We start from the raw sequence: 19,275 nt of genomic DNA, 5'->3' as shown, positions 1-19,275 counted from the left end.
TGTCACCTGGTAGTTTCAGATGGGGAACAATCATGACACTTTGGATGAGGAGTTTCAGTCTCCCATCATACACAGAGGCAAAGATTAGGGAGCAAACTGACAACCAGGGGTTTTGGCAAAGCATCAGAGCAAGAGGCTGAAGAAGTGGAAGAGCAGTTATTATCCAATGCCAGTAGGTAGTCATAACGTCTTGATGGTGATGACCATATTGACGGAGTGGAATCGTGCCCCTGAGAGGGTTTGCTGGGTTCAATCATGGGCTCTGCCATTACTAGAGCTGGTTGAATGTTAGGTGGAGAGAAGTTCAAGCAGTGGACCACAGGTGTTTCTTTAGAGCAGTTTCTCAAACTGTGCTTCTCCAGATGTTTTGTACTTCAGCTCCCACAATTCCTAACAGTTGGTAAACTAGATAGGATTTCTAGCAGCTGAAGTCCAAAACACCTGGAGGAGCAGAGTTTGAGAACCACTGTTCTAGAGCAGTGTCTCTCAAACTCTGCTATAGAACAGTGGTTCTCAAAACGTGGGTTCCCAGATGTTTTGCCTTCAATTCCCAGAAATCCTAACAGCTGGCAAATCCCACAACAGGGACAAGATAAGTTGGGATCAATGATGCCCATGATGGGAGTGACAGTGGTAGGGGGAACGGCCATTCGATGTTGGGAATGACTGGAGCAATTGCATCAAATGTGTGGAGGATGCTGATGCCCTGAAAAAAAGGGAACAATCTTCAAAGCATTGTCTGAGGCTTGCTCACAGTTGCTTTGGGCTCGTAAAGTTGTAGGTGGAGTGTCTAGAACTTTACCATCCGATGGAGACTCAAGCTGCTGGAGACTGTTCAGGAAGTGGGGTGGTAATAAGCCCAAGACATAGAGGACACCAAGTGAACAAATGATAACTGTAATGATTCTTTTCCTGTTTTCATGAATTCTATCAATCTCTTCAAAATGTCTTAACTTTTGAGTCTGTTGTTGTTGTTCATTCGTCTCCGACTCTTCATGACCTCATGGACCAGCCCACGCCAGAGCTCCCTGTCAGCCGTCACCACCCCCAGCTCCTTCAAGGTGAGTCCAGTCACTTCAAGGATGCCATCCATCCATCTTGCCCTTGGTCGGCCCCTCTTCCTTTTACCTTCCATTTTCCCCAGCATAATTGTCTTCTCTAGGCTTTGCTGTCTCCTCATGATGTGGCCAAAGTACTTCAACTTTGTCCTTTTGAGTCTAGCCTTGTGATATTGACACCACTCTTTCTGTGGAATATTATTTTGCATTTTCCTGCATTTTAATTTGCAGTCTGCTAACTTGCATTCAAAATGTCCCCACCTGTCACCCAATGCCACGCATTTCTTATGAAGATATGTAGCAACAGTAAAATCTAATGCATCCAAGGGAAAGAGAAAAACTCCCAAGTAGTTAAAATTGATGATGATTCTCTGTTCCGGGACTTACTTCACTAAAAGCTCTGTGGGGAACATTTAACTGTCGGACAGAATACGTCAAATGAAATTTAAACACAAAAGCTGTTAATATGAAAAATTATTTATAGCAGCTGTGTGAATAAAGAATGGATTTGCATCTGCATGCTTGTCAGCTCTCAAAAAAAAGAAAAAGAAAGAAAGCAGATACAACATTGAAGCTGCATCATTATTTCTTTTTCTTGACCTTGGAGAGGCAGGGTGAAATAGCCACTGCAGATGGAGTGAGGAAAACATCAGTGCCAGTTTTACATTCATTCTCTGAAGATCTATAAGGTTCTTGTTGATGAAAACTATTTTCTGACTCTTCACCCCTTCCCAATACTATGGTGTGGGATTTGCCACTATTACTCCATTTATAGTGGTGATTGATTGATAATCAGAGTGATCTGTATCCAAGGCTATCTGGAAAGTTCATAGATTCAAGTTCACAACCAGGCCAGGTCTTTGTCCACTGGGGTCCATAGGTTGTAAAGTGTGCATACGCTTGTCATTCAATCTTGATTTCCTATACTATATTAACTGATCCTGTTAATTTACTCTGTTTCCATGATATTTCTACATTGTTATACATTGTTATCCACCCTACGTGGAGCCTCCGGTGGCGCAGTGGGTTAAAACCCTGTGCCGGCAGGACTGAAGACCGACAGGTCGCAGGTTCGAATCCGGGGAGAGGCGGATGAGCTCCCTCTATCAGCTCCAGCTCCTCATGCAGGGACATGAGAAAAGCCTCCCACAAGGATGATAAAACATCAAAATCATCTTGGCGTACCCTGGGCAACGTCTTTGCAGACGGCCAATTCTCTCACAACAGGACACTCCTGACACGACAAAAAAAAAATCCACCCTACGAAACCACTTATCCTTTAACTAGTTCATGTAGTGGTCCTTCCTCACCCCCATCCAAAATCAGTCTGTTGTTATTGTTGTTGCTAGCTATTATTGTTATGTTGTTTTACGTTGTATTTATGCTGTCTTAATTGTTTTTGCTTTATTTTAATTGTATTCTGCCTTGAACTTTGACCCCATGTAAGCCGCCCCGAGTCCCTTCGGGGAGATGGATGCGGTGTAGAAAATTAAAGTAGTAGTAGTAGTAGTAGTTCTTCTTCTTCACCCTTTTCCTTTAACCCTCCAGATAAGTTACTGAGCATGCTGTCAAATTCATGATGGCCAAGTTCAGATCATCATCATCGTGGTCAAATATGATTGTCTTCCAGAAGTAGAGTCTTGGTGATGCGTCCATAAGTGACTGTAGAGATCAATTTTGGATTGGCATGGTCTATCACAATGAGGACATTGATTTCCAGATGGAAGGCAGTCCCGCCAAGGGTTTGCTTGATGCGCTTTCCTCTTGACACATTTCACCCTTTCACCCTCTATTTGTGCTTCTTCAAAATTCATAGCATTATTGGTAACAACTGACCTCCAGTTAGAATGCTCAAGTGCCAGGGCTTCCCAGTTCTCATTGTTTATGCCATATTTCTTAAAGGCTAGCTTTAAACCCATCTTTCAATCTCTTTTGCTGACCACTGACATTCTGTTTTCCATTCTTGAGCTGAAACTAAAGGAACTGTTTTGGGAGATGGCAATGGGGCATTTGGACAATGTGGCCAGTCCATCGAAGTTGATGGCGGAGGATCATCACTTCAGTGCTGGTGGTCTTTGCTTCTTCCAGAATAGTGACGTTTATTTATTTATTTATAGCATTTATATGCCGCCCTTCTCACCCCGCAGGGGACTCAGGGCGGATTACAATGTACATATATATGGCAAACATTCAATACCATAGACACACAGCATATATAGACAGACACACAGAGACTATTTAACATTCCAGCTTTTTCATGAAGGCATTCTGGCCTCCAGGAGAGCTGTCGCTTCACTGTCCATTTGTAACACTGATTAAATACTTCCTCATTCTTTGCATGCTTTCTGGAGATTTTTATGGCATCGTAAATTAACCTCCCTGCATAAGCAGTACCTAAATTTCCTACTTGACAGATGCAACTGTCTTTTGGGCTGCAAAATTTGACAGCAAGCTACACAAACTTGTTCAGAAGCTCACTCTGATCCGGGCTGGCTTTGAACTCATGACCTTTTGGTCATTAGTGATCTTAATGCAGCTGACTCCCAAGACTGTCTGTCTTCCCAAAATATTTACAGGATTTTTTGGGGGCAACACTGACAGAATCATTTTGCAGGTGTACAACAGAGTTGGAAGGACAATAGCCTTATAAACAAACATCTTGCTGAACAAGTTATTCAGATATAACACTAAGAAATGGATTATGTTATGAGAATCAATCTGCATAACCTTTGTATTCGTATGTGTCTCCTCTCCTTTCGCACTGAAACTGGGTGAGAATTTTAAACATTTTTGCTTAACACTTAACACAGCCTTAGCTTTTGGGTTAATTGTAAGTTATGAAACTGGCTTGTTTTACCTAAATAGAGATAACTAGCCACAGTTCAGGTTTTCTTTATACAACTGTAAAATACAGCTAACTGAAATCAGAAGCAGACTCTACAATTTTTCCTTGTGTTGTTTACTGTTATAGTCAAAATTAAGTGTAATGCTACTAATGAACTAGAAAGGAGAATAGTTATAGTCAGTTCATGAGAACATAAATATTATGTGGCTCAAACTTGCCTAGAAACCTAACCTAGCAGTGGTAACTAAACAGTGACAAATATATTATTTTCTGCTTTAGAAGGACTATCTACTTTGTGACTTTACATATTCTTGGACTGAATGCTTTTTAATTAAAAACTCAAAAGTAGCAACGGCACTTCATCTTCATCTTTACAGTAAGTAATTGTATTTCCTTAACCACCAATGCCACTTTATATAATTAGCTGCCTCTGACAGTGAGAAGGGAAAAATACAACATTTTGAAACAGGGAAACAAGTGAAGGGGTATTAGATATACAGATGGAGATGCAGATAGGGAAACTAGTCCCATGATAACGATGCATCTAATGCCTGATTTAGCTGACGGGCAGTAGTAATCTAACACCTGGGTTAGCCTAAGAACAACATTCAGTTCTCTCACAAATGTTTTGTATTTCAGAAACCAAGTTCATAGACTTACCTGAATCTTGTGTTTTTTAATTGTCTTCTGACTGATCTCAGCTGCCATCAAAGCCTCCTATATAAAACAATACAAAATGACATCCAAACCAACTATTCAAAACTTCGGTAGAGAAGGCTGTAACATTGCCTTTGTTTTTATGCTTCCTGTTTGAAAGAACTAGAGAACATTTAATGTCATGGCTGAATGAGCAGCTTTGAATTCACACTCAAACAAAAGCAATTGCTAAACAAACAAAAAAAGGAGTTTGGCCTCCATCTGTGTTCACTCCACATTAGTACATCAGGATCAAATTTCAGAAGGAAGGCACCATGTGAAGAACAATCACAGGAGTTCATTTTCTAACAAAAACCTTTGCTAGAAAGACACCTGTCGAAAGAGGTGCCTTGATTTGTTTTCTTAGTACTCAACTAAGAGAAAGAATGAATCTCTGACTAGTAGGAAAATGATTTTCGATTAAGTTTAATTTGTGGCTTTTCCACAAAACTACTCTGTGTATGCAGAAAGAGAGCTGGCATCTTGTGACCCAAAATGAAAAGCGAAAGCTTAATATGGGTTAGAATCCAAGATATTTCCTGTATATTACACCTTATAGGGTTTTTGGTAAAATATACTCAAAAGTCTTTAGAGCCCAGGGGAATAGCACTTCATGCATATAACAAATAACAGTAACAGTAGTAGCGATGATGATGATGATGATGATGATGATGATGATGATAATAATAATAATAATAATAATAATAATAATTTTATTTTTAAATATTAAATATTTTCAGAGCTTCAGAATGGAACTGAAGAAAAACTGTGTACAATATAGATACAAAATAATGGTGTAGCAGTGGAAATGAGCTTGGGGCAGAATGATCAACTGAAAATAATACATGAGGATGTAATCAGAACATTCACTGCTCACCCCCATCTTCTCCAAGTGCTGAGAATTTTGAAAGAAAAATTAAAAACCCAGGATGTTCTAAGCCTAAGCAGACTTTTACTCTTATGTGTTCTGTAGACATTATAGCAAATGTATGGCAATGAGATATGGGTAGAAATTTTATGATTCCCGTCACCTAAACATATTGGAAGTGTTCTAAGGATTAGTTTTGAAAACTTGAAACTAGACCACATTCTAAGACTGCCCTATATTTAAGCAACTTAGTTAAAAACAATACATTCCATCAATTTTTTTTTATCATACTGGCAAGACTTAAAAATTGAAAAGTTTTAAGAATTACTTCATATTTCTTCTTTTCCAAGAGCCATTCAATATGATCATCTTGGTCACGTTCCTTGGCTACAACAACATCTCTTGGACTGATGATGTAAAAAAGTGATTCCCCTTCCGAATACTCTGTGAAAAAATAGGTGAACAATGTAACTATTCCCCACTAAAATAAATTTGTGCTATCTATCCTGCCCTAAGGAGGAAACATTGACATGCTGCTCATCCTCACTGCATAAAACTTTTTTATACGTTGTGCATGTGTATTTTAATATTGGATTTCCAGGTTTCATAAATTCATCAAACAAACTGCACATAAAAAAATACAAAAGCTTCAATGAAAATGTAACACATCCCGCTTTCTCCAAAACAAAAGGCCTAGAGAAGAGAAGCCACCAGACTGATCCATAGGAAGGCTGAAGTCATTTCTGAAGCACTATCTCTAATCTGATTTCTATCATCCATGATTTCACATTTTGCTAAAATCATACTATAACATTTCACAACTTAACAATGCAGTCCAGAGTTGGGCAGACTATGACCCTCTGGAGACATTTTGTCATCCCCTCACCAAGACACCAAACAGATTTCCCCAACCTATATGAATCCTGAACACATATGTACCCCGAAAATTACACCCAACAGTCAAGTGGCAAAATGCAAAGAACTCTCAATCAAAACCAGAAAAACAGAAACTTGATATCACTTCTGGTTTGGTTTTTGGTTTAAGACAGGTTTAAGGAAGATGCAGCTTACCATAGAGGTATAAGGACAAAATGGTTCCTTGAATCTTCTGCTGTTGCCCATAGTGTTGTTGAGAATATTCCTAATTCCATTCTAACCTTCATAATGCAATACCATTGCCATTATAGAAATCTGGCCCAAAGTACAAATGAACCAACAAAATAATACCATGAAAAATGGCTGAAAAAACCCCCCGAGAAATTCCTCACCTAGGCAATAATCCCGGCATTCGTTTTCCTGGAAGCGTCTCACTGTGAGCGCATCAGAAGAGATTTCTTCACATGATTCAGGAAATGGCTGAATGATATCAAGCCTAGGTCTGGCACAACATTCTGTTTCCTGAGAAAAGAAAACAACACTTAGTATCAAAGAAAAGATTGTGTGTTATACCCCCCAAAACAGACAAAAAGAATAAATTGCCTCCTTTTGCAACTAATTATTTGCCTACACTAACAGCCAATGAACAATTACATTATACAGAGTCAACCAAAGAGTTTGTTTAGCCAAGTACAACCATTACTTGGACTGACAGCATTTCTCCAGAGTATTGAACAGATGTGTCATGCTGCTACCTAAAAAGCTCATTCAGGGAGCTCTGGCTAGAGTGCAAACAGCTGGTGTGGATGTGTGAGGTGGGAGCTTGAGATGAAGGTTTATGCAATGAGTCAGATGCGAAGCCCAAAGAGCTTCTGCCTGCCCATCCCTCATGTAGGCTGCACCATCTTTGTACTCAATTTGTAATGTTAGATCAAGCATCATTTGGAAACCAAGTTCTTGTGCCATGGAAATCCTGTTCAAGGGGTCTTGTTCCTGTGAAGATTTTTAGCCTTTTGGATTGTCTTTGCATCCTGTTGATTTCTGCCTGGATAAACACTGTCTTGGATAGCTTTTATATCTTGTGTGGACATTGCTTTGTGTTGCTGCATTTTACTGACTTAGTACTTTTTGGAACCTTCTCATTTTTCTTAGAAGCATTTATTTCTACTGGCTATTTTACTAAGCTTCAATAAAAGAGGATTTGTTTCTTCACTCATCATGTGGTGTGTCAGAGGGCTTTTTCCTGACCTGGAGTGCAACACTAGTCTCGAGGGCAGCCAAAAACAAACCTGCCTCTCTTCCTCATAACATCCTTTTAAATCTCATCTCAACCTTCTCTTCTGCAGGCCAGAACAGGACACAGTATTCAAGGTGCGGTCTGACCAAAGCAGAATAGAAGGGCACAGTGACTTCCCTTGATCTAGACACTATACTCTTTTTGGTGCAGCCCCCAAAAATATTGTCTTTTTTAGCTGCTATGTGACATTGCTGGCTCCTGTTCCCCTTGTGGTCTACTAAGACTCCGAGATCTTTTTCACATGCACTGTTGTCGAGCCAGGCGTCACCCATCTTGTATCTGTGCATTTCATTTTTTTTCTGCCTAAATGTAGTATCCTACATTTCTCCTTGTTATAAATTATTTTGTTAATTTTGGCACAGCTCTCTAACCTGCAAAGGATTTTGAATTTTGATCCTGTCTTCTTGAGTATTAGTTATCCCTCCCAATTTAATGTCATCTACAAACATGACAGGCATGCTCTCTAAGCCTTCATCCACATCATTAATAAATATTTGAACAGCATTGACCTAGGACAGAACCCTGTGGCACTCCACTAGTCACTTCTTTCCAGGATGAAGAAGAACCATTGGTGAGCACCCTTTGGGTTCAGTCACACAACTAATTACAAATCCACCAAACAGTAGTATTGCCCAACCCACATTTTACTAGTTCGTTTGCAAGATGATCACGGGGGACCTTGTTAAAGGCCTTACTGAAATCAAGATATGCTACATCCACAGCATTCCCTGCATCTGCTAAGCTTGTGACTTTATCGAAAAAAGAGATAAGATTAGTCTGGCATGACTTGTTTTTGAGAAGCCCATGCTGACATTTAGTGATCACAGCATTCTTTTCTAAGTGATTACAGACTGCCTGCTCCAGAATCTTTCCTGGTATCAATGTCAAGCTGACTGGACAGTAATTGTTTGGGGTCCCCCCCCTTTTTGAAGATAGGAACAGCACTTGCCCTCCTCCAGTCTGCTGGGACCTTTCTTGTTCCCCAAGAATTCTCAAACATTATTGCCAGTGGATCTGATTTACTCTACGGTGATATTGCCTGCTTTCCATTTCTTGTACATGTCCCTTTTAAATCCTAGATCAGTTGAAAATTCTTTGGAGATCCATGCTGGCTTCCTTAGACTCAAGCTAACAACTTTAAATTTAAGTTTCAGTTCAAAATATTTGCAGAGCCTTGGGCTGCCAAATTGCTTGAAATAATTAGAGATTCATGAAATCTTTCTTAGTTTTATGTTCTTCATTATTTGGACAGCATCAGAAGTTCTGCAAATGATTTCTCCAAAAAGTAAAGCCTTTTTTGGGTTGTGTATGTGTACATTTTGACCCCCCCACTCAACAATACTATTAGTTTTTTTATTGGTTACACACTATTCTCTCCCCAAACTATTTATCCGCTTCATCCCTACCTTCATGTAGTAGCTTGATTTTCCCCTCAGACTCACTCAGATAAAGGAACTGCAGCCTAAGTCCTCAAGGGAGAATCTGCACAAGCACCTTTCTTTAAAATAATAGAAAATAATAATCTAGCTGTCCTGCAAGAGGGCCAGAAGCTGACCCTATTGATTTCAATAGATTTGAGCGTTACCTTGAGCCAATGGCATTTCATTGCCTAGCAACACCGTGCACCCAGTTGTTCAGGGTTACTATAGCAATGGCTGTCTAATGCTGGTTCACTATCAAGGAGATGATCAAGAGCATCTGCCACTCTTAATGCTCCAACTTCAAGGGTTTTCCATCATTCTCTCCCTTCTTTCTTTCATTTTGTAGTGTAAAGCTAATGTGTCACGAAGAATCCAGAGTCACCCTTGCAAAATGCTGATGATCCAATACATCCTTTGTCTATGTGGGCACATGAAACTGAGACAATAATACCAAATAGAAGCTCTTCCCACATCACTCAGACTGATTAGAATAACTCACCTAGTCATTTTTACAAGCTTTATTTAAAAGCATGTGCTATGTCAGTGCATCTCTCGTCAAATAAAGCTTTAATTCCAATTTGTCCACACATAGAAGATTAATGACATACAGGACCAAATCATACAAACTGAAAAGTGCCTATTGGTGATTCGTAATCTGACTCCTTCTCCCTCTTATTACCTCCAGCCGAATATTGACAAGAGATGAAGAAATGTTGCTTTGTATTCTCATTCTTGATAGTTATGCTGTTGTTGTTGTCATCATTATTATTATTATAATATTCATAGCCTTCTTTTATTTGCTGTGTAGGAGGGCAAAACGCTGAAAATCCTCCTCCAATAGGAATTTTGTTCCTCTATGATTTTTTTCATTGCCCAAACTTCTACCATTGCAAAACGCTGACAATTATTCACTCATATATTTACTTTGTTCAAGTATCTTGGTAATTTTGTCTTCTCCTTCTCTTTAAATGACTACAAATATTTCACAGAATCACGGAACTGGAAGAGACCACAAGGGCCATCTAGTCCAACCCCCTGCCATGCAGGAAGACACAACCAAAACACTCCTGACAGATAGCCATTCACCCCCTCTTTAAAAAACTCAGGAAGACTCCACTATACTTTGAGGCAGTATATCTCATTGTCGAACAGCTCTTATTGCCAAGGGGTTATTCATAGGTGGAAGCTTTCTTCCTGTAGGTTGAATTCATTGCTCTATGTCATTATCTCTGGGGCAGGAGAAAAAAGAATATTGCTCTCTCCACAATACAGTGTTCCCTCACTTATCGCAGGTGTTACATTCCAGGACCACCCGTGATAAATGAAAATCCACTAAGTACGGATGCTATATATAAATATACTAGCTGTTCCTGTCACGTGTTGCTGTGGCCAACCTACCTTCTCCTTTTCTCCTTTTTTCTTTCTCTCCTTCCTTCCTTCCCTTTTTTTCTTTCCTTCTCTCCTTCCTTCTTTCTCTACCTCGTCCCCTCCTCCCTTTTTCTTTCTCTCCTTTCTTCCTTCTCTACCTATTATTGGACTGCAACTTCCAGCAGTCCTCTTGATTGATCTATCTACCTACTATCTAGCTCTATCCAGTCTATATATCTTATCTATCTGGAGGATTGGAAATATGTACGGATTGGGATGCTCTCAAAGAAAGCCAAGGAGAAGCAAGCTTGCAACTTGGAAGCAGTGCATTTGGAGCATCCTCCTCCTCTAAAGAGCCTGGTCTAGGGGAGCTGTCGTTTTCACGCATGCACTGTATTGCCATTTAGCTTTTTTGAGTTTTTAAGTCCTTTCTGCTTTTTTTTGGGAGGGATTTAGGAGTGATGGTCATTCGTTGGTCTGTTAGGGGTGTAGTGTCCAAATTTCATGTCAATTCACCCAGTGGTTTTCGAGTTATGTTAATCCCACAAATGAACGTTACATTTTTATTTATATAGATTGCATTCCGAGGGTGAGGCAAAAGCAAGGAGAGATTTAAAGGCACCACATACTTTTTTTTTTTTTTTGCTAGTTATAAGGAAGGGGATATAAGGCTGTGATTTACATACTGCTTTGTATCTCCTCTCTCTCACTCTCTTTTATGATTGGCTGCCTCTCTCCCAAGGGGGAGGGTGAAACCCCCTTCCACACTCCATTATTGCCAGGAGGCAAAAACCTGTGAAACAGTGAGTCCGTGAAAAGCGAACCGGGTAGTAGTGAGGGAACACTGTATTTGAAAATACTGAACCCTTCAAATTTTAAATTACTGTAATGTCAGAAATGGGGATTAAAGAAAATTAAAGAAAATGTCAATGGAGGCAGAATTCTTAATGTCCCCATAGCTACATCCCTGTTTTCTTTCAGGGAATTCAAAAGATAACCGACCGTTCCTTCCCTACTCATTGTATCTTAGGCTGAGAGAATGTGAATGACCAGGGTCATCCAGTGGGCTTCGTCCTTCAGTAAGGATCTAAATCTGGGGCAGAAGGACAAGAGAATGTGAATTGGTGACAAGTAGGTTGGACCCCAAAAGGAAAGGGCCCACTCAGAGAATCTATCCAAAGCCACCAAACCTCAAAACTTGGGTGTCAGCATTCAAAATAGAAGGAGGAGAAGAAGGACGAAAAGCAGCAACAGCTACAGTTGCAGTAGCAGACAACATCTAATTATTAACAAATGTTTCACAATTAGCAAACCAGATCTTTGACTTTAGCTGCATTTAGTCTGAGAAGTGTTTGTGGTCCCGTAAAAGCTAAAACTACATAATAATCTGGAAAAGATGTCAACTGTTGAAGTTTTCCATCCAATTTAAAGTTCCTCTTTTATAACCATGAAGCAACTGCACACATTTGTTCAGCAATTTCAGGTCTAGAAACAAAAACTGAGTCCACTTGACTCTGTTTTAAAAGTTATCAACAGTCCTTCATTTCTGCCAGTTCAAAGCAAGCTTCTTGCTGGCCACTATATCATGAAGAAAGAAAAACAGCAGGGATAGAATTACTACTTTGGTTGCTGGTTTGCAAGCATTTGGAGCATGGTTGGATAGTGACTGTAATGTGTGAGATGTTTAAGTCTGAAATCGTCTTAATACTTCCTCAAAAACAAGTCCTACTGGGGAAACTGATGCTCCAAAAATATGCTAAACTCTACAGTCCATAACCATAGATCACACATGTCAAACACAAGGCCGCAAGTCTCAATTTGGCCTGTCACGTCATTTTACTTTGCTTGAGAGGTTTTCAATGTCAAGGAAACATTAGTTACATTTATACAGTCTTCCAATTGGTCCTTTGAAAACAACAAATGGTCCTTTGAAGACAACCATAAGGCTGGTGAGGCCCTTGATGAACATGAGTTTGACATCACTAGATGTATGTCTAGTTCCTGATTTATTTCCATGTGGGGTAATAAATCTGTTTTGAGTTTTAGTGTAATCTTTAAAGGAGCTATCAGAAAATGCTAACCTGAGGAGAGGGTCAACCATTTTGGATTACAGAAGCAAAAGAACAGAATTTTTATCACAATGTCATGGGAGTCATTAGCAGCCACTGGATTTATTTTTCACATATGTGAAAAAATACTTACAGTCTTCTCTGATATCTCCTTCACATATGAAAGTATGACAAGCTGGTCACAGAGTGGTGCAATCCCACTGATGAAGAATTCAGTGTTGAATTGGGACACTGAGGACAGAAAGAGAGACAGAAGAAGGGTAATAGTACTGGTGAGCTATTATTAAAAAGAACATTCATGTAGCCCTTCTAAATGAACTTTATAATCCTACTTCCATTTATATTAATCACATCCCTAAGGGTAAGATCGGCATTCACCTAACTGTTTCTAAACACTCAGTTTTTATTAATATTGTTATGTTAAGGGAGAGAAAGGTGCTTATTTTCTTGGAAGAGTAAAAGGCATGGGGATTTTACTTTCTCAAGTACACTCACAGGTAATTCTATATATGTGGCTTTCCAACTATTTTGAAGTGTGTACGATCCTTGCCCTTCCTGGCTGATCAAACAGATCAGAGGGGCACTAGTAGAGTGGGTGAAGGTGGTAGTCAATGCCTACTTGGAACAAGGAAATGTTGCAACTTGCCTAAAGGAGGCAATTGTGAGACCTATCTTTAAAAAGTCATCCTTGAACCCCTCTATATTGGACAACTATTTAAGCAAGGTGTTGCAGCCTGTGATGGTCTCAGAACTTCCAGGGATTTCTGGATGAAAAAGATTACCTAGAACAATTTCAATCTGGTTTCAGGCCTGACTATGGAACAGAGACAGATTTGGCCACCTTGGTGGATGACCTACGAAGAGAGCTAGACAGGGGGAGTGTTGGTTCTCTCAGTGGCTTTCAATACCATTGACCATGATATCCTTCTGGGTCGTCTAGTTGGGATGGGCCTGGGAGGTACTGTCTTACAGTGGCTGCAGTCCTTCCTGGAGGGCTGTATCCAGAAGGTGGTTCTGGGGGACTCCTGTTTGAACTCCTGGACGTCGACCTGTGGTGTTCTACAGGTTCCATTTTGTCCCCCATGCTGGTTAACATATACATGAAATCACTGGGAGAGGTCATCCAGAGTTTTGGAGTACAGTGCCACCTGTATACAGATGACACCCAACTTAACAACTCCTATTCACCTAATGCCAAGGAATCTATCCTGAACATCAGTAATTGATTGGCTGAGGGAAAACAAATTGAAACTTAATCCAGACAAGACAGATGTCAGTCAAAAGGCAAACCAGGGAATAGGGATCCAGCCTGTGCTGGCTGGGGTCACACTCCCCCTGAAGACACAGGTTTGCAGTTTGGAAGTCCTCCTGGACTAGTCGCTGAACCTGGAGGCCCAGGTATCTGTGGTGGCCAGGAGGATCTTTGCATGATTAAAACTTGTACGCCAACTGTGCTCCTTTCCTTGAGAAGGCAGATCTGGTCACAGTGGTCTATGCCTTAGTTACATCCCATCTGGATTACTGTAAAGTGCTTTATGTGAGTCTGCCTCTGAAGAGTGCACGGAAACTTCAGCTGGTTCAAAGAGCTGCAGCCAGGTTGCTCACCAGGGCTGGCTACAGGCAGTGGACAACCCCCCTGGTTGCAGCAGCTCCACTGGCTGCTAGTCTGTTTCCGTGCATAATTCAAAATGCTGGTTATAATATTTAAATCTCTAGACAGTTCAGGTCCAGGCTATTTGGCTGACTGCTTTCCCTTGTACAAACCTGCCTGGGCCCTGAGATCTTTAGGAGAGGCCTGAATATGTTTTGTTGGATTTAACTGATTTTTTTTTAGTGTTGTTTGTATTTAATTCTGTTTTAATGTTTGCATATTCATATATTTAAAATTGTATACTAATACTTTAATGTCGAGCCACTTTGACTCCCCTTTGGGGGGGGGGAACAAAGCAGGGTTTAAATAATAATAATAATAATAATAATACCATAACTCAAAGCAGTGACCATGTCAACTGATGAATGGATCTCTTCAGCCTTGCTAACCAATGAGCTCTCAAAGCCTTTAATATGTGAAGTTGCTATCAAGAATAACAACATCCTAAATCATGGCACATCACTAACTAGAAAATAGCAGCTTATCTTTCAGGAATTGGGAAAGATGTTCTTATATAATACAAGATTCTTAAGCAAAATGTCATCAAAAGATATTGTAATCTTTATTTAGACATTGATAAATGACAACTTCATCTCAGTCTCACTGAAGCCATGTTTAAAGGAGCATTGTTCACAGCATTTACCAGAGCTGGAATGCCATGATCTGAAACCAGAATGGGGAAATCTCAAAACAGATTGTTAGCAGCTAAGTGAGATAAAGCACTGATCCTCAAATATGTAAGGAAGACTGTGGGCTGGAAGGCAGGAGATAAAGAAGCTGTCTTCACAAATACTCCACCCTTCCATTATATTCCCGGGCAGCTTTATGACAACATAGCTATTCTTCCCACTCCAACATATGCCATTTCCATGGTATGCTTAAAGAATATGCTAGAGTCCACATTGCAAGTGTTCACTTGTCAAGAAGGACATATACATAACCATTTTCTGAAAGTAGTTTTAACAGTGATATCCAAACAGTCATATTTCAGATACCATAATAACTCATCAAATTTGCCATCAGATGTGACTATGACTGTATGCATCATTATCCAAATGTAGCACTTTATAATCATCACCAGAAAGACACACTCACATTTACAGAAGTGGATCTGTGGCTTTTGCTTATTTTAACCTATTTTCTACCTAAAAATACTCAAGAACCTTACTGATTTTTTTTCATATAGTAAACCTATATTTCTGCAAACGTTTATTTTTAGGAAATAAATAGAAACATGGCGATGGCACGGTCAGAACATTTATTTATTTGTGAAAAGCTTTTCTGGACGTTATGGAAAATATGCTATTCCCATACCAATTTCCACATAGCGACTAGGCAGGTCTCGCATTTCACTTGCATGCCGTTCTTTTACTGAGCATATCTATAAAATAAAAACAATCTATTAATTACAGGGGGTAGCTTGCTCAAAGAAAGACTCTGACTTCAGATTTAGGCATAGGCAAATGTGAGGGTTACAATTTCAATGAAGATGACATTTTAAGAAACAGAGAGAACAAAGAAAACTGAAGCAAAGCAATATCTTAAGTGAAAATGAAATCCTGGTTATATTTTTGTTCCAAATGTAAGATTAATTTTGGTTTCCAATTTATCTCTGCTTTCACTGATTTTGTGAGTAGCTATGTCTGACTGTTGTATCAATACTGATAAAATAGGGAGCTGTGTTAAGTCTGTGTTTTGTCAGGAACAAAGTGCCATAAAGCACCTTGAACAGATTTTTTTTTACAGCTTGAAATTTTTTGGCCTATAATCCATGTTATCATATGCATGGAATATAATCTTAGAGGTATAGGTATATATGCACAGTGCTCAGGGTGGGATCACAGAGAAATTGGAATGCAGAAAGAGACTTATGTTACTTTTGGTCGTGTCAGGAGCGACTTGAGAAACTGCAAGTTGCTTCTGGTGTGAGAGAATTGGCTGTCTGCAAGGACGTTACCCAGGGGACGCCCGGATGATTTGATGTTTTTATCATCCTTGTGGGAGGCTTCTCTCATGTCCCCGCTTGGAGAGCTGGAGCTGACAGAGAGAGCTCATCCGCCTCTCCCCAGATTCGAACCTGCAACCTGTTGGTCTTCAGTCCTGCCGACACAGGGGTTTAACCCACTGCGCCACCTGGGGCTCCACTATGTTACTTTGACACATATAAACTATATATCTTCGGCTTGGGTAGAGTGGTCTATTTTATCAGATGCATCTGAGGAATGAAAGGTTTTTGTTTATAAATACTGATGCCTCCAAAAATTTGATGGTCTTTAAAATGCCCGGGAATTGCTCATTGTTGTTATTTCTTTTTCTGTACACAATCCCTGCAATACACAAATTGTTTCCAGTGATCATAATTTCAGGTAAATATTATGAGGAATGGCGGGAAGATTTATGTTACAGCCATTCATTCTTTTTAGGGTTTACAAACATATTACAAAAAATACCCCTCCCAGAGCTTTATGATACAGACATTTGTTTAGATCCTTTCAATTTTCATTCTATTGTCTGATCAAAAATTTAGAATTGTTGTCTGTGACTGATTAAAAAAAAACACTGGCGGAAATCTTGCAGTCACCATCCCAGTCTAGATTTCAATGTCTATTGAAATAAGGCCTAATGAAAAACAGTTGTCAAAACATTCATGTTCAACAGATTCTGCCTAAATTAAGAAGAATGAATGAATTGCATAATTCTATTGTAATAGCTCTTTGAGCGCTTCTCTTGAAGACAAAGAAAGGACGATCATCCAGCAGCCCTGCAAATTGCACATGCTTGAAGAAATCCGTCTGACCACTGGGCATTTGTCATTATTCCTTCTTATGAAGGTCAGCCCAATGACATTTCTATGGCAGCAGGAGTTCTCTGCACAGTAGTCAAATCAAATTCCTTCTTTTTTTCTCCCTATCACCTTTGCTTTTCAGAAATAATCCTCTGTTTGTCTGTGATAGCAGCAAGCATTTATTACAAAGACAGGTAATTGTACCTTTACTGAATTTCCCCAGCCAATAATCAGTGTTAAATTATCTTTCCAGCAAAGGCTGCAGGGATACATATCAGGACGAAGGCTTATATCGTCTCGGGGCACATTGGTGATTCTTTGCTTCGCAATCACATCAAGTATCTTCACACCCTGGAAGTTTAATACACAGTAAGAGAGAATTCAGTGTGGCATCTCATACGCAAGACCAAAGTCCAGATATATCATATCACAGGTTATACCAAGGAGGCATCATGGTTGTACAGGTGACACAGAAAGGATCCTGGAGAATTGGAGTCAGTTGGAGGAAAATGCTTGTATCAGTGTGTCTGCTCTATAATTTTGGCTGAAAGTATAGGAACAATATAAGCAAAGCAGGCAGGAAAGCAGCAACAGCGTGATCCCTATAGGCACAGTTTAGCATGAGGACCCATATACGCATGGAAAGAACTATGCTTAAAAGTTACACACTCAAGTGTACTACAATACCTCCTAGAAAACATGTAAAAGAATGTATTGAGTTCAACATCATTCTTTATTTCTACATCATTGTTTCAAATTATCAAAAGTTTGCTGCCAGTATCCCATAGAGTGCTAAGAAGCCAATTTCCTTCTCAATTGTCTTTCTCCATGCTCTGGAAATTCAGTTACAAATTCTTCTTGAGATTCTCAGTTCTCTCCCTGTCACTGGCATCTTTTCCTCAGAGTGACACAATTAAGGCATCCTCTGGGAATATGTGTGACAGCTGAAGTGTCACCTCTCATGGGAGGTAACACAGAATAATAATGGTTCAGAGCACCATACAGAAGCCACAAGTTATAGCACGGCAAGGGAAGGAGATGTGTATGTATGAATTCGTGCGTATACACACATATACACACTGAAGTGAACTCAAATTTTAAATCCAGATTAAATTAAAGGTGGCTTTCAACATTCTTGTATTTTTGCACTTAACAGTTCTATAGGTGTGGTGGTTTTCTATTATATTTCATTCACTTTATTTTGTAAAATAATACAGGGTATGGATACAGCATTTCTGTTCAAGAAGCTCATTCCATATTCACGCACTACACAACATCTGTCTGTATACTCTTTAGGTCATGCTAATGTTTCCTGTATTTCCTCTATTCCTAAACAATAATATTTTGTTGCTGCAAAAAAGTGATACTTAAATTCTTTCTAGTCATTATGAATATGTGGACTATAGCTGCACTCTATGATTGATACTGAGCAAGCCTTGCTTCAGTATTATGGTTTATTTGACCCTTCTAACCATAAACTAAAATCAATCACACAGCAGATAAGAGGAGACATACCATATATACTCATGTATAAGTTGATGGCAGGTTTTGGGGCCAAAATTATGGATTTTGGCATGATCTGTGGATAAGAGTCGTTCTACGGAGAGGGGAAAGCACCAATCCTGCCTTAGGAGACCAGCCATCCATGGTCAACACCACAATTTCCTCATCCAGGTATTTAAAAAAGCCAGAAGCACCACCATAGCTCAGAATGTAGAGGGACCCACCCTTCTCACCCCCGAAGGCAGACTCAGGGTGGCCTAACAGCAAGCACGATTGGGGCTTTCACATAAACCCTTACTCTTTTCGGAAAAGAGTAAAAACTTGGCTCTTTGAGCAAGCATTTGGAACCTCCAAATAAATAGACAAACTTGAATTGGAAAATGACCCACGTACGGCCCAAGATGTTGGAACGGATAAGGACTTGAATGAAATGATATAGTTTTTAGTTTTTAAAATTGTTATTATGCTCTGTCTTATGTCTAAATGCACTATAATGGTTCTCTTTGTTTATCAATGTATGTATTTTTATGGCATTGAATTGTGCCAATTGTGTACGCCGCTCTGAGTCGCCTTTGGGCTGATATGAGCGGAGTAGAAATAATGAAAATAAATAAATAAACATTCAGCAAATACAATTAAAACATTAAGACAGTTAATTAAAAACAGTTTATTAAAAAGCAATTAATTAAACACGCCAATTAGACTTATACATGTGTATATAGGATATGCTATTCATTCAACCACAGCAAGAGGCACCAATCTTATGTTAAACTAACAAATTGAACTGTGCTTTTTATATAAAGCCCCCCTATTATAAGAAGTCGAACTCTGAGTTCTT

The 19,275-nt window shown here is 39.5% G+C and overlaps 1 protein-coding gene across 3 annotated transcripts in view; it reads right to left on the bottom strand.

Moving 5' to 3' along the window:
* Positions 1–19,275, bottom strand: part of VPS41 (VPS41 subunit of HOPS complex) — a 137,670-nt gene that overhangs the window by 37,644 nt on the left and 80,751 nt on the right. For all 3 annotated transcript variants that reach the window (XM_060781605.2, XM_060781603.2, XM_060781604.2), the window contains 6 exons: positions 17,139–17,285; positions 15,464–15,530; positions 12,632–12,729; positions 6,736–6,865; positions 5,796–5,911; positions 4,564–4,620 (listed from right to left, as the gene is read on the bottom strand). In XM_060781605.2, coding sequence (XP_060637588.2) covers positions 4,564–4,620; positions 5,796–5,911; positions 6,736–6,865; positions 12,632–12,729; positions 15,464–15,530; positions 17,139–17,285 — 615 coding nt within the window. The remainder of the gene's footprint in view (positions 1–4,563; positions 4,621–5,795; positions 5,912–6,735; positions 6,866–12,631; positions 12,730–15,463; positions 15,531–17,138; positions 17,286–19,275) is intronic.

The sequence above is a fragment of the Anolis sagrei genome, chromosome 6, assembly GCF_037176765.1.
Source record: "Anolis sagrei isolate rAnoSag1 chromosome 6, rAnoSag1.mat, whole genome shotgun sequence".
In the NCBI taxonomy this organism is placed as follows: Eukaryota; Metazoa; Chordata; class Lepidosauria; order Squamata; family Dactyloidae; genus Anolis; species Anolis sagrei.
The sequence above is the reverse complement of the archived record's forward strand: the minus strand, read 5'-3'. Positions and strand labels throughout refer to the sequence as shown.